Here is an 18,465-nt window from a genome sequence, read left to right as displayed (position 1 = left end):
CTTGAACTCCTGAGATAGTGACTTGAGCTGAAGTCAGAAGCTTAACTGACTGAGCCACCCAGGCGCCCCTTCACAGTATTTAGTTACATTTATGGGATACCTGCCATGTGCCCAGCATGGGAGTTGGTACGAAGAATTTGAAGGGCATTGAGATTGAAGACGGGGAAACCAAATAGGAGGACACTTAGTCACCTAACTTTGAGGTGTTATTAGTCTGGTCTTAAGTGGTGACAATGGGAATAAAAAAGGTAGTGAAATTAAGTTGAAGGAAAGAAAAGAATGAGGAATTGAAAATTTGAGAAGGCAGATGTAGAAACAACAGAGTATCCAAGTGGAAATGTCCTATGGGCAGGAAGAAATCTAGATTGAAGTCCAGTTCTCACCAGAGATGATTATTTAGAGATTTTCAGCAGAAACTATGATAAAACCCTTAGAAGCATGTGAGCTTACATTTCTGTAGGAAGGCCTTAAGGGCCTTAAGCCACAATGTCAAATCAGAGAAGGTGATCCAATGAGACATGAGAGCATTTGGTAAAATGAAAGCATGTTTTCCTCATATTCGTGAAGGAAAATATCAGACATCTCTTCATGGCTGACTCCTGCCCCCATCAGAGCCCATAATCACAGGCCTCAGGGCTGTTCTGCAGGTAGAGATCTAAGAAACCTCGAAAGGCCTTCGCCTCAATGAGGAGGGACGACACTGCAGGATCTTCCCTCATGGCTGCCATCCAGAGCTTAAGTTTTGGAGTGTGATCTACACACCTGTGGGAAGGGAAAAGAATGAACGTGTGAGCTAGATGAACTAGGAAGGCATTGCAAAGTCTCCTATACCATTATCACTCTACAGTTTCCTTTTGTTTTCCTCTAATCTTTTAAAATATTTCTTTACAATGCACATAATCAGAATATTAGATTTGGAAGATATTTTAGAGGTCTTTGTTTTGTGGAAGAGGAATCCTAGAGTCAAGTGACTTGCTCAGTTAGCACAAGAATGCATCCAGGCAGACTGATAACTTTGTTAAAATGAGAACATGAAAGACAGCCATGGATGTTATATAGTTATTATTCTATAGCAAGACTGACTAAAAGTAACCCTGAATAGCTCTAAGAATTGGGAGTAAGCCAAGGTGGCTGCCTAACTTCAAAACATGGAGTTTGGAAACTAGTGTGGGGATCCTGCTGGAAAATGGGAGGGAGCATTGGTCATACAATCCCACATGATAAAGCTTATAAAAATGCACTTACGGATTTTTAGCCAGAAGGGAAGGAGTAAATTATTTTTAAAACATTTTGTTACATGTTGCAGTACTCTCTGCCCACCCCTGCACTGCACACTTCCAGGAATGGAGAAGGGGGGTGAGTATATGCCCTGGATAGTCCAAGACTCTCCTCCTGTCTGCTTGTGCCCATTCATACCAGTTGTATAAAACAGTTTCATTTTTGTTCAGGAAAAAAGGTCAACATATAATATGCCAGTCATCATTATCCTAAATTATGTACAAAATACTCAAATGTCTTACTCATTTAACTCCAGAACTTCGAGCCGTTCAAACCAGGGCCAGATGAGGTAATCAATCATAGAAACAGAATTGCCACCAAAGAAGGTTGTCTTCTTATTGGTCAGAACCTGAATGTTAAACAGCATGAGAGTACTGCTTAAGTGTGCATTTCGTAAGATTCATCATCAGATATTAGAAGACCAGGTAAGTAGAGCAAGTGAGAGAAGTTCACCAAAAGATAGATATGAGAATGTTAATTGCAGCACTATTTGTAATAGCCCCAAGATAGAACTGTTCACTGTCCATCAGTAGTAAAACGGATAAACAAACTGCTATAGTCATAGGTTGAAACACTATACAAAGAACAGGAATGAACTATACACAACATAGATGAATCTCACAAACCTAATGTATGAAAGAAGCCAGACCCCGAAGAGTACATATCCTAGGATTCCATTACGTATAAAGAGCAAAAACAGCCAAAACTAATACTGTTTCTTGTTATGGGTGCTAATTCCATGACTATGTTTACTTTGTAAAAATTCATCAAGCTGTACTCATGCTTTGGGTACTTCTCTGCATGTAATACTTCAATTAAAATTTTACCTAAAATATGCTGGAAATAACTGGATTAACTATTTTTTTAAAGGTTTTTTTTTTTTTTTTACATTTATTTATTTTTGAGAAACAGTGAGACAAAGCATGAGCAGGGGAGGGGCAGAGAGAGAAGGAGACACAGAATCAGAAGCAGGCTCCAGGCTCTGAGCAAGCGGTCAGCACAGAGCCTGATGAGGGGTTCGAAGCCACAAACTGTGAGATCATGACCTGAGCTGAAGTCGGATGCTCAACCGACTGAGCCACCCAGGCGCCCCTGGATTAACTATTAACTGATGTCAAAATTATTTGAAAGCCAAAACAAGTTGTATGTTCCTGAAATTCAAGAACGTGCCTTGGTATTAATGGTTTTGCCAAAGTAAAGAAACTGAGAATATTATCTGCCTAATAAACAAACCAACTTACTGTTTATAAAACTTCTGCAATTTTCCTCAGGGCCCATATAACAGTCTGCATTATAGACTGATGGCATATATCAACCATCTACTACCAAACTAAATATCTGAAGAGTATAGACAACGTCTTACTTTCTACCTCCCATACTTTCTAGCATAGTACCTTGTACTTATTAGGCACTCAGAATTGTACAATGAATCGATATTAACTGGGTCTGTCCTTAAACTATAGTGTCTGGTTATTATATTCTGCATAAATAAAATTTAGTATGACAGTTTAAGTCAGAAGGAAATAACCCTCTCAGCAACCTAAAGCATGGAAATGATACTACTCACTTTGAAGCATGAGTTCTTAATCTGGAGTGTGAACTTAGATGAGAAAAAAGTACCTACCTTCTCCGAACTCCACTAACCCCACAGTTAGCAGGTATTTCCATTATGAAATAAACCACAGTAGAGTTAATCTTACATATTTTAATTTAAGCATTTAAAAACATGGGCTTTACCAGGTTGCCAAACACAAAAGTCTTAATCTTCAAAGAAACAACATCTCACATGCATTCTCTGACCAAAATGTAATTAAATTAGAAAACAGCAAAAGATGTAGTTTAGGAAACTTACAAGTACATGATCAATAATTGGTAGGCAATGAGAAAATCATGGAAACAGCAAAAAAAAAAAAAAAAATTTAGAACTGAACAATGAAAGTCCTTCACAGTAAAATATACTGGATGCAGCTATGATGTTTAGAAGTAGTATGTTAGTCATTAATGCATTAAATAATCAAGAAAGACTGAAAATAAATGCATTGAGCTACGGAACTCCTGGGCTAGTTAATAAAAGCAGAAACAGCCAAACTCTATCAAATGGTTTCTGAGATTAGAAATACAGGGAAAGTGAGATACTAGGAAGATGGCGGCGTAGGAGGACGCTGGGCTCACCGCGCGTCCTGCTGATCACTTAGATTCCACCTACACCTGCCTAAATAACCCAGAAAACCGCCAGAGGATTAGCAGAACAGAGTCACCGGACCCAAGTGCAGACGAGAGGCCCACGGAAGAGGGTAGGAAGGGCGGCGAGGCGGTGCGCGCTCCACGGACTGGCGGGAGGGAGCCGGGGCGGAGGGGCGGCTCGCCGGCCAAGCAGAGCCCCCGAGTCCGGCTTGCAAAAGCGGAGGGGCCTGACGGACTGTGCTCCGACAGCAAGCGCGACTTAGCGTCTGGGAGGTCATAAGTTAACAGCTCTGCTCAGAAAGCGGGAAGGCTGGAGGACAAAGGGAGGGTGAGCTGCGGAGCCCCCGGACGACAGAGCTCAGTTTGGCGGGGAACAAAGGCGCTCTCCAGCGCCATCTCCCCCGCCCATCCCCCAGCCAAAATCCCAAAGGGAACCGGCTCCGGCCAGGGAAATTGCTCGCTCCGCGCGAACACCCAACTCTGTGCTTCTGCGGAGCCAAACCTCCGGCAGCGATCTGACTCCCTCCGGCTGCACAGGGCCCCGCCTGAAGTGGATCACCTAAGGAGAAGCGAGCTAAGCCTGCCCCCCCTGCCGCCGTGCACCTTGCCTTCCCACCCCAGCTAATACGCCAGATCCCCAGCATCACAAGCCTGGCAGTGTGCAAGTAGCCCAGACGGGCCACGCCACCCCACAGTGAATCCCGCCCCTAGGAGAGGGGAAGAGAAGGCACACACCAGTCTGACTGTGGCCCCAGCGGTGGGCTGGGGGCAGACATCAGGTCGGACTGCGGCCCCGCCCACCAACTCCAGTTATACACCACAGCACAGGGGAAGTGCCCTGCAGGCCCTCACCACACCAGGGACTATCCAAAATGACCAAGCGGAAGAATTCCCCCCAGAAGAATCTCCAGGAAATAACAACAGCTAATGAGCTGATCAAAAAGGATTTAAATAATATAACAGAAAGTGAATTTAGAATAATAGTCATAAAATTAATCGCTGGGCTGGAAAACAGCATACAGGACAGCAGAGAATCTCTTGCTACAGACATCAGGGGACTAATGAACAGGCACGAGGAGCTGAAAAACGCTTTAAAGGAAATGGAAAACAAAATGCAAACCACCACAGCTCGGATGGAAGAGGCAGAGGAGAGAATAGGTGAACTAGAAGATAAAGTTATGGAAAAAGAGGAAGCTGAGAAAAAGAGAGATAAAAAAATCCAGGAGTATGAGGGGAAAATTAGAGAACTAAGTGATACACTAAAAAGAAATAATTTACGCATAATTGGTATCCCAGAGGAGGAAGAGAGAGGGAAAGGTGCTGAAGGGGTACTTGAAGAAATAATAGCTGAGAACTTCCCTGAACTGGGGAAGGAAAAAGGCATTGAAATCCAAGAGGCACAGAGAACTCCCTTCAGACGTAACTTGAATCGATCTTCTGCACGACATATCATAGTGAAACTGGCAAAATACAAGGATAAAGAGAAAATTCTGAAAGCAGCAAGGGGTAAACGTGCCCTCACATATAAAGGGAGACCTATAAGACTCGTGACTGATCTCTCTTTTGAAACTTGGCAGGCCAGAAAGAATTGGCACGAGATTTTCAGGGTGCTAGACAGCAAAAATATGCAGCCAAGAATCCTTTATCCAGCAAGTCTGTCATTTAGAATAGAAGGAGAGATAAAGGTCTTCCCAAACAAACAAAAACTGAAGGAATTTGTCACCACTAAACCAGCCCTACAAGAGATCCTAAGGGGGACCCTGTGAGACAAAGTACCAGAGACATCACTACAAGCATAAAACATACAGACATCACAATGACTCTAAACCCGTATCTTTCTATAATAACACTGAATGTAAATGGATTAAATGCGCCAACCAAAAGACATAGGGTATCAGAATGGATAAAAAAACAAGACCCATCTATTTGCTGTCTACAAGAGACTCATTTTAGACCTGAGGACACCTTTAGATTGAGAGTGAGGGGATGGAGAACTATTTATCATGCTACTGGAAGCCAGAAGAAAGCTGGAGTAGCCATACTTATATCAGACAAACTAGACTTTAAATTAAAGGCTGTAACAAGAGATGAAGAAGGACATTATATAATAGTTACAGGGTCTATCCATCAGGAAGAGCTAACAATTATAAATGTCTATGCGCCGAATACCGGAGCCCCCAAATATATAAAACAATTACTCATAAACATAAGCAACCTTATTGATAAGAATGTGGTAATTGCTGGGGACTTTAACACCCCACTTACAGAAATGGATAGATCATCTAGACACACGGTCAATAAAGAAACAAGGGCCCTGAATGAGACACTGGATCAGATGGACTTGACAGATATATTTAGAACTCTGCATCCCAAAGCAACAGAATATACTTTCTTCTCGAGTGCACATGGAACATTCTCCAAGATAGATCATATACTGGGTCACAAATCAGCCCTTCATAAGTTTACAAGAATTGAAATTATACCATGCATACTTTCAGACCACAATGCTATGAAGCTTGAAGTCAACCACAGGAAAAAGTCTGGAAAACCTCAAAAAGCATGGAGGTTAAAGAACACCCTACTCACGAATGAGTGGGTCAACCAGGCAATTAGAGAAGAAATCAAAAAATATATGGAAACAAACGAAAATGAAAATACAACAATCCAAACGCTTTGGGACGCAGCGAAGGCAGTCCTGAGAGGAAAATACATCGCAATCCAGGCCTATCTCAAGAAACAAGAAAAATCCCAAATACAAAATCTAACAGCACACCTAAAGGAAATAGAAGCAGAACAGCAAAGGCAGCCTAAACCCAGCAGAAGAAGAGAAATAATAAAGATCAGAGCAGAAATAAACAATATAGAATCTAAAAAAACTGTAGAGCAGATCAACGAAACCAAGAGTTGGTTTTTTGAAAAAATAAACAAAATTGACAAACCTCTAGCCAGGCTTCTCAAAAAGAAAAGGGAGATGACCCAAATAGATAAAATCATGAATGAAAATGGAATTATTACAACCAATCCCTCAGAGATACAAACAATTATCAGGGAATACTATGAAAAATTATATGCCAACAAATTGGACAACCTGGAAGAAATGGACAAATTCCTGAACACCCACACTCTTCCAAAACTCAATCAGGAGGAAATAGAAAGCTTGAACAGACCCATAACCAGCGAAGAAATTGAATCGGTTATCAAAAATCTCCCAACAAATAAGAGTCCAGGACCAGATGGCTTCCCAGGGGAGTTCTACCAGACGTTTAAAGCAGAGATAATACCTATCCTTCTCAAGCTATTCCAAGAAATAGAAAGGGAAGGAAAACTTCCAGACTCATTCTATGAAGCCAGTATTACTTTGATTCCTAAACCAGACAGAGACCCAGTAAAAAAAGAGAACTACAGGCCAATATCCCTGATGAATATGGATGCCAAAATTCTCAATAAGATACTAGCAAATCGAATTCAACAGCATATAAAAAGAATTATTCACCATGATCAAGTGGGATTCATTCCTGGGATGCAGGGCTGGTTCAACATTCGCAAATCAATCAACGTGATACATCACATTAACAAAAAAAAAGAGAAGAACCATATGATCCTGTCAATCGATGCAGAAAAGGCCTTTGATAAAATCCAGCACCCTTTCTTAATAAAAACCCTTGAGAAAGTCGGGATAGAAGGAACATACTTAAAGATCATAAAAGCCATTTATGAAAAGCCCACAGCTAACATCATCCTCAACGGGGAAAAACTGAGAGCTTTTTCCCTGAGATCAGGAACACGACAGGGATGCCCACTCTCACCGTTGTTATTTAACATAGTGCTGGAAGTTCTAGCATCAGCAATCAGACAACAAAAGGAAATCAAAGGCATCAAAATTGGCAAAGATGAAGTCAAGCTTTCGCTTTTTGCAGATGACATGATATTATACATGGAAAATCCGATAGACTCCACCAAAAGTCTGCTAGAACTGATACATGAATTCAGCAAAGTTGCAGGATACAAAATCAATGTACAGAAATCAGTTGCATTCTTATACACTAACAATGAAGCAACAGAAAGACAAATAAAGAAACTGATCCCATTCACAATTGCACCAAAAAGCATAAAATACCTAGGAATAAATCTAACCAAAGATGTAAAGGATCTGTATGCTGAAAACTATAGAAAGCTTATGAAGGTAATTGAAGAAGATTTAAAGAAATGGAAAGACATTCCCTGCTCATGGATTGGAAAAATAAATATTGTCAAAATGTCAATACTACCCAAAGCTATCTACACATTCAATGCAATCCCAATCAAAATTGCACCAGCATTCTTCTCGAAACTAGAACAAGCAATCCTAAAATTCATATGGAACCACAAAAGGCCCCGAATAGCCAAAGGAATTTTGAAGAAGAAGACCAAAGCAGGAGGCATCACAATCCCAGACTTCAGCCTCTACTACAAAGCTGTCATCATCAAGACAGCATGGTATTGGCACAAAAACAGACACACAGACCAATGGAATAGAATAGAAACCCCAGAACTAGACCCACAAACATATGGCCAACTCATCTTTGACAAAGCAGGAAAGAACATCCAATGGAAAAAAGACAGCCTCTTTAACAAATGGTGCTGGGAGAACTGGACAGCAACATGCAGAAGGTTGAAACTAGACCACTTTCTCACACCATTTACAAAAATAAACTCAAAATGGATAAAGGACCTAAATGTGAGACAGGAAACCATCAGAACCTTAGAGGAGAAAGCAGGAAAAGACCTCTCTGACCTCAGCCGTAGCAATCTCTTACTCGACACATCCCCAAAGGCAAGGGAATTAAAAGCAAAAGTGAATTACTGGGACCTTATGAAGATAAAAAGCTTCTGCACAGCAAAGGAAACAACCAACAAAACTAAAAGACAACCAACGGAATGGGAAAAGATATTTGCAAATGACATATCGGACAAAGGGCTAGTATCTAAAATCTATAAAGAGCTCACCAAACTCCACACCCGAAAAACAAATAACCCAGTGAAGAAATGGGCAGAAAACATGAATAGACACTTCTCTAAAGAAGACATCCAGATGGCCAACAGGCACATGAAAAGATGTTCAGCGTCGCTCCTTATCAGGGAAATACAAATCAAAACCACACTCAGGTATCACCTCACGCCAGTCAGAGTGGCCAAAATGAACAAATCAGGAGACTATAGATGCTGGAGAGGATGTGGAGAAACGGGAACCCTCTTGCACTGTTGGTGGGAATGCAAATTGGTGCAGCCGCTCTGGAAAACAGTGTGGAGGTTCCTTAGAAAATTAAAAATAGACCTACCCTATGACCCAGCAATAGCACTGCTAGGAATCTACCCAAGGGACACAGGAGTACTGATGCATAGGGGCACTTGTACCCCAATGTTCATAGCAGCACTCTCAACAATAGCCAAATTATGGAAAGAGCCTAAATGTCCATCAACTGATGAATGGATAAAGAAATTGTGGTTTATATACACAATGGAATACTACGTGGCAATGAGAAAAAATGAAATATGGCCTTTTGTAGCAACGTGGATGGAACTGGAGAGTGTGATGCTAAGTGAAATAAGCCATACAGAGAAAGACAGATACCATATGGTTTCACTCTTATGTGGATCCTGAGAAACTCAACAGGAACCCATGGGGGAGGGGAAGGGAGAAAAAAAAAAAGACGTTAGAGTGGGAGAGAGCCAAAGCATAAGAGACTGTTAAAAACTGAGAACAAACTGAGGGTTGATGGGGGGTGGGAGGGAGGGGCGGGTGAGTGATGGGTATTGAGGAGGGCACCTTTTGGGATGAGCACTGGGTGTTGTATGGAAACCAATTTGTCAATAAACTTCATAAAAAAAAAAAAAAAAAAAAAAAAAAAAAAAAAAAAAAAGAAATACAGGGAAAGTAACCCAACTCATTTTATCAGGTTAGAATATCCTTGATATAAAAAACAAGGACACTATGAAAACAAAATAATAGCCCAATCTCATTAATATACAACACCTTTAAGTATTCACTAGTTCTATAGTATATAGAAAAATCCATTGAAAACAAGTAATGCTAGGATGGTTAACACCAGAAAAATCTGTCAATAACACCATATTTATCAGATTAACATAAAAATTCTATGAACATATCAATAGATGTAATAGATATAGACAAAACATTCAGTAAAATCTAACACTCATGCATGACTTTTTGTTTTTTACAGACTAGAAGCATTTTTCTTAATGAAAAAAAGTTGTGAAGAAAGTCTACAGCAAACTTCAAACTGACAAAATATAGGATACATTCCCATACAAGACAGGAACTATGTCTAGTAAAAACCCAAGGCTGAGCCAGGAAATGGAATGTTTCAAGGCCAAGAGAAAGACTTGATCTAAAGGCCCAAATGGCAGCTTTGCCCCAAGGGAGGTAAAAACTCAGCCGGGCTTCTCCAAGTGTCTTTACGATTCATGGCAAACTCTGTGGTGGGAAATGTTTATTATGTATTATTAAGTAGAAAAAACACAGAATAATATCTATGCCCTGATTACAGTTACGTTAACCTTTCTTTCTTCCTTTCTTTTTGTTGTTTTTTTGTTTTAATATATGGATGAGGACTAGAAACAGGCATGGAAAAATGAAAACAGGTGACAAATTGTGGAAATATCAGTGCATTTCTCCCTTGTTAACATCAGTGCAACAAATTGTTTTAAAAGCAAGCCATGACAAAATATTTTTAGGTGTGTTGATTTCTATCTTAAATGCACCTGCTTATAGCAATCTGTTGTAACCTAAAATTCCTTAATTGATGTTATTACTAACTGTCACAAAGTGATTTGGGAAACGGGCATAGAAAGAAAGAAGAGGGCAGGAACAGTGTATCATTTACTCTGATAAAAGCTAGGAGAAGAGATTACCTCCTCTAACTTGCTGAATTCTTTACGCAATTCTTCTTTTAGGCCAGAGCCGTCTTCGTTATTTTGTCTTCTAATGAAGCTTGTTACCAAAGGGGGAACCTAGACAGAGTAATTTCTTACTGTCAGTGTGAGGCTAACTGTACCGGCCCCCTCACTGAACCCTCAGAGTCCCAGTTCAGGGTGTTTGAGAAACTTGAAAGGTGCACCCATTCCTGTGTTCACAGAGGTCAGGTATCAATCTTAGAAACAATTTTGCGGTGAAAGGTGCTGTTTGGTCAGGATTTTATAAGTTGCAAATAGTAGAACCCACTTTGGCGAGTTTGAGCCAAAAATACCTTTTAAAAAGTATTGAGTAGCCCATTGAATTATTGAGAGGCTGAAAAAAAAAAAAAAAAGGCTGAGAACTAAGCTGGAACATTCCAAAATCATGCTCCGAGCTGACCTCATGGGAAGCACCCACTGCTGCCAGTGAGCTGAGCACTAGGTGCTGCGGTTTGTACCTTTGCCAGAAGTGGGACTCGGAGGTAACTAAAGCCCAGAATTTAATCTTGCAACGGCCACTGCTCCCGGCCACTGCTCCCGAAAGCCTGGGGCTCTGCGCCACCCTCCCACCCCCTCCCCTGCCACTCCCACCAGCAGAATCAGTGCCCCACCCCAAGTCTGTCTCCCCACATTGCTCGTTTCTCATTTTTTTACCTTTAAAAAAAAAATTGTTTTTCTGGGGCGCCTGGGTGGCGCAGTCGGTTGGGCGTCCGACTTCAGCCAGGTCACGATCTCGCGGTCCGTGAGTTCGAGCCCCGCATCGGGCTCTGGGCTGATGGCTCAGAGCCTGGAGCCTGTTTCCGATTCTGTGTCTCCCTCTCTCTCTGACCCTCCCCCGTTCATGCTCTGTCTCTCTCTGTCCCAAAAATAAATAAACGTTGAAAAAAAAAATTTAAAAAAAAAAAAAAATTGTTTTTTTAATGTTCATTTTTGAGAGAGAGCCAGAGATAGAGGCAGAGACGGAGACACAGAATCCAAAGCAGGCTCCAGGCCCTGAGCTCTCAGCACAGAGCCTGTTGGGGGGCTCGAACTCCTGAACTGTGAGATCATGACCTGAGCCCAAGTTGGAGGCTTACCTGACTGCGCCCCCCACCATGCCTTTTTTAAAAATATGGAACGCTTCGCAAATTTGCATGTCATCCTGGTGCAGGGGATGGATGGTTCCAATTTTCATACACGCGCTGCTGAAGCAAGCGCCACATGGCTCATTTCTGAGCCCAGCTCCACCATGTGTGTTTCTGACAGGAAGAGCCTAGGTCCCAGGCATTGGCCCCAGCTGCAAAGGGAGCTGGGGAAGAGAATTTTTCTGCTTTCCACCTCGGGGAGGACATGAGAAGGGTGTTCGAAGGGGCTGACTACCTGAAGACTCACAGGCGTAGTGCCAGATGCTGTAGGGCTCCTGCTGGAGGCATTTGTGTTTTCTCACTGCAAGAGCTTGAAGTCCACTCGTCTCAGTTTATCAACAGGTGCTTGTAAAAATCCAGGAGAATGTCCTGATATCCTGTCCGTATCAGTACAGCTTGCCCTCTTTGGAACTGAAAGTTTGCTGGCAGCACTTCTGTACGCAGTTCCATCTGGGCATGCCTGCTTTATCTATCCCTGCCTTGCCTTAAATGTCTGCTCCGTATGGTTTCCTATATATCAAGATATCAAGTCCCTTTGCAATGCTCTTAATTTCTGCTTCCTTAAAAAATGTATTTTTTACATGCCTTTGGTTTGTTAAGCCTTCAATTATATAAACACACACACACATACACACACACACATTTATACACAGACACACATCTCTAAAGCTTCAACACCTTTACTGTTAATCTCTGTGTCTCAGTTTCAAGTTCTCAGGAAAGAAGATGATTGGCTGCAGGTACAGGTGGGGGCATTTCTGGTTTGCTGAGAGCTGTGGCCAGGAGGGAGGGGGCATATGGTACCTAAGGCCACCTTTTCCCTGAATGTGAGCTGGGAAGTAATGGTGAACATCTCCAGCTTTTAGCTGATTTTCTTTCGAGACAATACAATGAATCTTTTTTTTTTTTTTAAAGTAATCTCTACACCCAACATGGCACTTGAACTCACAACCCTGAGGTCGAGTCTCATGCTCTACCAACTGAGCCAGTCAGATGACTCTACAATGAATCTCTTGTTACTTTTTTTTTTTTTGAATTCTCCAACACCTTTCTTCTAATTGCCATGTTCCCTGTCTATCACTTTTGACAGCAGGTATCTGCTGTTTCCCTCTCCTTCTGCTAAGCCAGACAACTCCCTCTTCCTTCCCCATTGGCTTCCCTTTGCAATGTCTCCTTACATAATACATTCTCTCTGTAAGTTCCACCTTCTAGGTATTTCTTTAACCATTTAAAGAAGACAAGATATGCCGACATATATTCTGATAAATAACGGGTATAGAGATAACTTGACATAGCTATACCTGTTGTCTACTATTGGGCATTTCTTTGTTAATATCAATTGTTTGAACTATCTACAACCTTGATGCTGATTAAAATAGTTCTTCTACAAGAATGTCATTTACTCAGCTAAAAGCTACTGCCAACACACAGTAGATGCCCGCTGCTAGACACTGTGGCTAGAACCACAAGAGCTAACACAGTATTTACCATGTGTCAGACTCTGCTCTAGGTGTTTTATATAAACTGATTTTTATCTGCAAGAAGGGAGCAGTTATTATACTAGTTATTATACTCCTTTTATAAGCGATGAGCTGAGGCACAGAAGTAAATGAGTAACTTTCTCAGAGTCACACAACTAGGAAGAGGCAGAGTTGGTCACAGACCTAGGCAGTGAGCCAACAGTGATGGGAACACGGCTTCACCTTCAAGGAGCTCACAGCCCTGGTGCAACACACAGGCAAGAAGGCAGGCAGTCACTGGCCCAGAGAAGTTAGCACATGTGGGAACACAGCTGGGCACTAAGCCAGCGAGGACAAGCTTCTGGAAGGCAGCAGAACCTGAGCAGATACATGAATGAGAACTTGGAGATAACCAGGCAAAGTGAGAAGGGGGAAGATTTAAGGAGGAGGTGGCAAGTCTGGGAAAGCTAAACATTCAGCGGCTGGAATACAGTGTCCAAAGAGTAAGGAGGGCTAACATTGGAGAGGCAAACAGGAACTGGATGGTGAAAGGACTTGCAGGACATGTCAGAGCAGATAAGAGCACTGCTTTCTTTTCCTTTCCCACATTCCTGAGTCATAAATGACAACACCGATTTAGCTTAAACAACAAAGTTTGTTCAAATAAGAGCTGAGATTTCTTATACACACACCTTAGAAAATAACTCAAAGACCATCTTTTGGCAAGCTTTCTCATAGGGGTCATCTGGCAACAGCTTCTTCCCTGGATATGCTTCATCCAGGTACTCACAAGTAATGGCAGATTCATAGATCAGTTGACCCTGACTGTTTTCCAGAACTGGCACCAAACCAAAGGGATTCTTCGTAAAGAACCACTCAGGCTTATTTTTCAGGTTGATGTTGATGATTTCATGCCTGAAAGACACACAGAAGACAATGAAGAGAGTGGAACTTTTTCTTTTTTCTTTTTTTTTTTTTCTTTTTTTGGTACTTCTGAGTAGATCCTTACCAGCCCTACCATCCACTTAGCTGATTGGACCCCAAATTTAGGAGTCAAATCAGTCTTGATTCCTTCTCCCTTGTTCCCTCTGCCTCAAGTCAAATAAATGGATGGATCATCAAGACCGGTCGGCTAGACCTCAAAATCATATCCACTTTTCAGCTATACTGCTACCATCTGGTCCAAAACATCATCTGCCAGCTGGACCACTATAGTAGTCTCCCACTGGCCGCTGCTTCCACTGTGCCCTCCCTACAGTCCATTTTCCACACACAAGTAAATTGAATCAGGCCACCCTCCTGCTTGCAACCCCTTGATTGCTCCTCATTGCAATGAGCATAAACTCTAAGCCCCTCTGTGGCATGTGATCTGGCCTGTTCTTACTTGTCACACCTGTTTCCTATAACTTTCCCTCTGGTCATTACAATCTGGGCACACTGGCCTTTTTTATATTCCTTGAATTTGCCAAACATGTTCTCACCTTAGAACATTAACATTTATTGTTCCTCTGCCTTCTCTGCCCGTCTTCTCAGGTCAAACACCATTCCAAGAGGCCCTCCCTGACCACCCTCTCTGAAGCTGCTGAGAGCCTCTATTAACATGATCATCTTGTTTTCTTGATGATATGTATCTGAAATTACTTTGCTCACTTATTTACATGTTTATTATGTCACCTCCCTAGAATGTAAGCTCCTTGAAAGCAGGGATTTTGTGTATCTAGTTTATATTAATAAACAAACATGTAAGTGAGCAAAATTTTAAACAGATTTAAATGCTGTGAAAATAAAAGTGGTTTCAGATAGGGTACTCAGTAAATATTTATTGAATGAATTAATAAGTGGAAAATGCTTCAAGATTGTCAATAAGATAATCCACTTTGGGGTATAAGGTATCATTGCAAATTATAGGAGGTACATAATTGAATTGTATCCATTACCTACTATATGAGAATCAACATGATAAAATTCAATTCCTCTTGCTAAATTGAGTAGAAAGGTCCTCATTTTTTAAAAAAAATATTAAGGAATGCAAAAAATCCACCCACAAAACCAAGTTTCAGATTAAATGTCCATGCATTGTTTTTTTTTTTTTTTTAATGTTACGTGAGTAAGCTACGTATGCTAAGCAAACCCAAAAGGAGGAAAATGAAATCCAAGCTATATTCAGACTGTAATTAGATCTAACTTGTTTCTTGCCTGAGAGATTGTAGAGGAAATAAAAGAAAGGAAAGCTTCATATAATTGTTAAATCTGAGTAATCATTCAACAGAACAGGTTAGTTATTCAAAAATAATAACACACCAACACCTTTTGTTTCCTACTTCCCCATCCACCTCAGAAGTTAGAATAGTATTTAGTTTGAGGATTTAAATATGTAATCCCCCATGGAAACAGAAATGGCTACAATGAACCCTAGCATTTGTGTATCAAGAGGTTTGTGTGGGGACAGATTACTGGAACTCAGATACAAGCCATGGAAAGAAATACAAGGCCAGCTCCCTGCCAAGGAATTATCAACACTTCTGAAATTTTTATACCATGAAACAAAAGTTGTTTTATACCAACAACAGCAACAACAAAATGGGGTTTTTTTTTTTGTGATAAAGAACACACTTAGAACACACTTGTATTTGTCAACCTGACATTATGAGTTAACAAGTCAACACACCTGCCACGAGTTGGAAGATGCACTTTTTAGAGAAAACCATGCTTTGTCAGGTTATACCATGTGAAAATGTAGCACCTGTCCAATAAAAGTCTTCTGGGTGTGAAACTGAAAACTAATTCAGAATGTAGAAGACCTCTGTTGTTTCCTGTTACCATTCTTCACCCCCATACACACACTATTTTGGTAAAACCAGTCCAGTTTTCCTTTGGAAAACTGTCCCAGTAAATAAGGTAGGTTGTTTTCAACCTAGTGTTCCAGCGGGGCACATAAACCAGGATTTTATGCCTCCCAATCCAGCTGTGCTTGCTCCTATCCTTTTATTTTTATTTTTATTTTTAATGTTTATTCATTTTTGACAGAGACAGAGTGTGAGTGGGGAGGGGCAGAGAGAGAGAGGGAGACACAGGATCCAAAACAGGATCCAGGCACAGAGCCTGATGTGGGGCTTGACTCACTGACTGCGAATCACGACCAGAGCTGAAGTCGGACACTTGACCGACTGAGCCACCCAGGAGCCCCGATACTTTCCAATTACATAAGCATAAGATACATCTTTTTTCAATCCAATTTGAATAAGATTAGGATAAAATACAAAGTTTGGAATGTTGAGCATTTTGCTATGTGTTCAGAATCAATTTCATCCAAATAAGATGCAAATTTTAGTGAAGTGATGGCTAATTCAAAAATATTTTTGGGGCGCCTGGGTGGCTCAGTTGGTTAGGCATCCCACTTCAGCTCAGGTCATGATCTCACCATTTGTGAGTTCAAGCCCCACATCGGGCTCTGGGCTGACAGCTCAGAGCCTGGAGCCTGCTTCAGATTCTGTGTCTCCCTCTGTCTCTGCCCCTCGCCTGCTCATACACTGTCTGTCTCTCTCAAAAATAAACATTAAAGAAAAAATTAAAAGAAGAAACTATTTTTTTTCCTTCAGAAAAAGAATGCATCTTACATTCTTTTAGGTAAAATTATTGTCTGCCTAATTCTCCCCCTAGAAAACTAAAATTAGTTTATAAACCTTAAGCACATGGATGGAAAATTTCTTAACAATGGGGGCTATGTTTTAAACTTCCACACCACAGGTATCTAATGTCTGCTCAACAAATTCCAAAGATCATTGGAAGGGAGGGGATTCCAATGGATATTATCAGGAGCCAACTGACTATCGCATACTCCCTATGCATAACCCATTGGTCAAAAAAACCATGCTAATTTCAAAGAGGCTTCGCAAAAGACTAAATTTTTAGGCATAGACACTTTGACTCAACCAACAACCCAACCTATAAGAATATGTCCAGTACAGTTAACTCAGCACTCTGCCAGGACGGTCAACGCCTGGACTCTGTCCTGGGGTAAATTACCAACTATTAGGGAAGGGACTATATACTCAGAATAACAGCAAACAGTATTAGGTATCAGACATGAATGTAGAAGTGGGGTGAAAGCAAAAGGGCAGTGGACCAAGAATCGGGGATCTACCAGACCTAAAAGCGCTGCTGCAGGTCATTACCTGTCAAGTGATCTCCCGAATCACCAGCTTTACCAGAGCCTCAACTTTTCTAATCCATAAAGTGGTTAGGTTGATCTAAACGGGGAGTCCTAGACTGGTGTAATCTGTGCCATTCCCCCTACCTCTCACCCTGGGAAGTAGGTTCATAATTTGCTCTGTCCCCCCAAAAGTCTGAGAATAGTTTATTTTGCAGGAAAGAAGCCCTGGGGCCCAATCCGAGGTTCCCACCCGGCCGCCCCGCAGCAGCTGGTTCCCGGGCGGCTGGGGGAAAGGCCCCTGCCTGGGTCCTCACCCAATTCCCTTGGCCTTCAGGACCAGGAGCGTCCTCTGGGCGAACGGGCAGAACCTCATGCTGTAGACGCGGATCAGGCCCTGGGGGACCGGCCCCGGGGGCGCGCTTCCTGCGGGGGAGACGCAGCAGTGGTCATGGCCCCGAGAGCGGCCGGGACTCCCATCCTCCCGCCACCCCCGGGCCAGGCCGCGGAGAGGTCCCGCGCGCTGCGGCCCCGGCCCGATCCCCGCGTGTGGGGGACCCCCCCGGGTGGCTCCGGAACAGCCACACCGGACACGCGGCAGGGGGTGGCCGAGATTCCCCCCTCCTCCCGCGGCCGGCAGGCCTCACCCTTCGCTAGGCTCCTGGCTGACCCTCCGGACATCGCGGCGCAGGGCAGGCCGAGTTCGCGACCCAGGGTGTGCAGGCGGTTCAGGAAGTACGTCGCCCCTCCCTCGGTCCTTGCTGCCTTCTCTTCTCCTCTCAGAAGTGCCTGCCGGGGGCGGCCGCCAGCTGGGCGGGAGCTGTGCTCGCCGGGCCCCGCGTGGCCCCGGGCGCTTAATGAAAGCTGGCGCGCGGCGTCCAGAATCCCCTTCCCACCCTCTGCAAGCGGGAACGCACCGCCCCTGCGGCCAAGAGCCTGCAGGGAAATCGCAGCCGGAGACCCACCCAACGCGCCCACCTAGGCCTGGCCTTCCCGGTTTTGCAGAGCTAGCGCTAAAACACCGCAGCTGCTGGTCGTGCCCGAGTGTACTCGCTGGCCAAGAGAGGTACCCACGTCCAGAGCCACAGAAGAAGCTCGACACCCTCAGAGACATCCCCCCATCCAGAAGGATGGTGGTCTCCAGGCCGGCCTCCACGTATGTCCACGCCTAACCCTGACCTGACCTCCCACACCCCGCACCTGGGCGAGGAGGCACACCCGCTGCTCTCAGGTGACATGGGTCTGGGTGCAGATCCCCTTCCGTCCCCAAACTCCCCTGACTTGAGGGCTTGTGGGCCCCAGACTGGAGCTTGCT

General features: G+C 43.0%; 1 protein-coding gene and 1 pseudogene across 1 annotated transcript; both read right to left on the bottom strand.

Annotated features, from left to right (window-relative positions):
* Positions 1-17,873, bottom strand: GSTO1 (glutathione S-transferase omega 1). Its single transcript, XM_047073412.1, has 6 exons — positions 17,798-17,873; positions 17,468-17,576; positions 13,693-13,915; positions 10,375-10,473; positions 1,521-1,627; positions 1-762 (listed from the first exon to the last, which is right to left on the bottom strand). The coding sequence occupies exons 1-6, from the start codon at positions 17,829-17,831 to the stop codon at positions 609-611; spliced, it is 726 nt and encodes a 241-aa protein (XP_046929368.1). The 5' UTR covers positions 17,832-17,873; the 3' UTR covers positions 1-608.
* On the bottom strand, positions 11,522-11,613 carry LOC124507355 (uncharacterized; annotated as a pseudogene).
* Positions 17,874-18,465: the final 592 nt, after the last annotated feature.

Source organism: Lynx rufus, unplaced genomic scaffold (assembly GCF_022079265.1).
Source record: "Lynx rufus isolate CCGP_SWC_20201006 ecotype Redwood Valley unplaced genomic scaffold, mLynRuf1.p SCAF_11, whole genome shotgun sequence".
NCBI lineage: Eukaryota > Metazoa > Chordata > Mammalia > Carnivora > Felidae > Lynx > Lynx rufus.
Note: the sequence above shows the minus strand (reverse complement) of the source record. Positions and strands in the feature narration are given on the sequence as shown.

Coding starts and splice junctions, on each gene's coding strand:
- GSTO1 (XM_047073412.1), bottom strand. CDS start 17,831: ATGTCCGGAGGGTCAGCCAGGAGCCTAGCGAAGG. Junction 17,577..17,797: donor AGCCAGGAGCCTAGCGAAGG/GTGAGGCCTGCC, acceptor TCTCCCCCGCAG/GAAGCGCGCCCCCGGGGCCG. Junction 13,916..17,467: donor CTGAAGGCCAAGGGAATTGG/GTGAGGACCCAG, acceptor TGTGTCTTTCAG/GCATGAAATCATCAACATCA.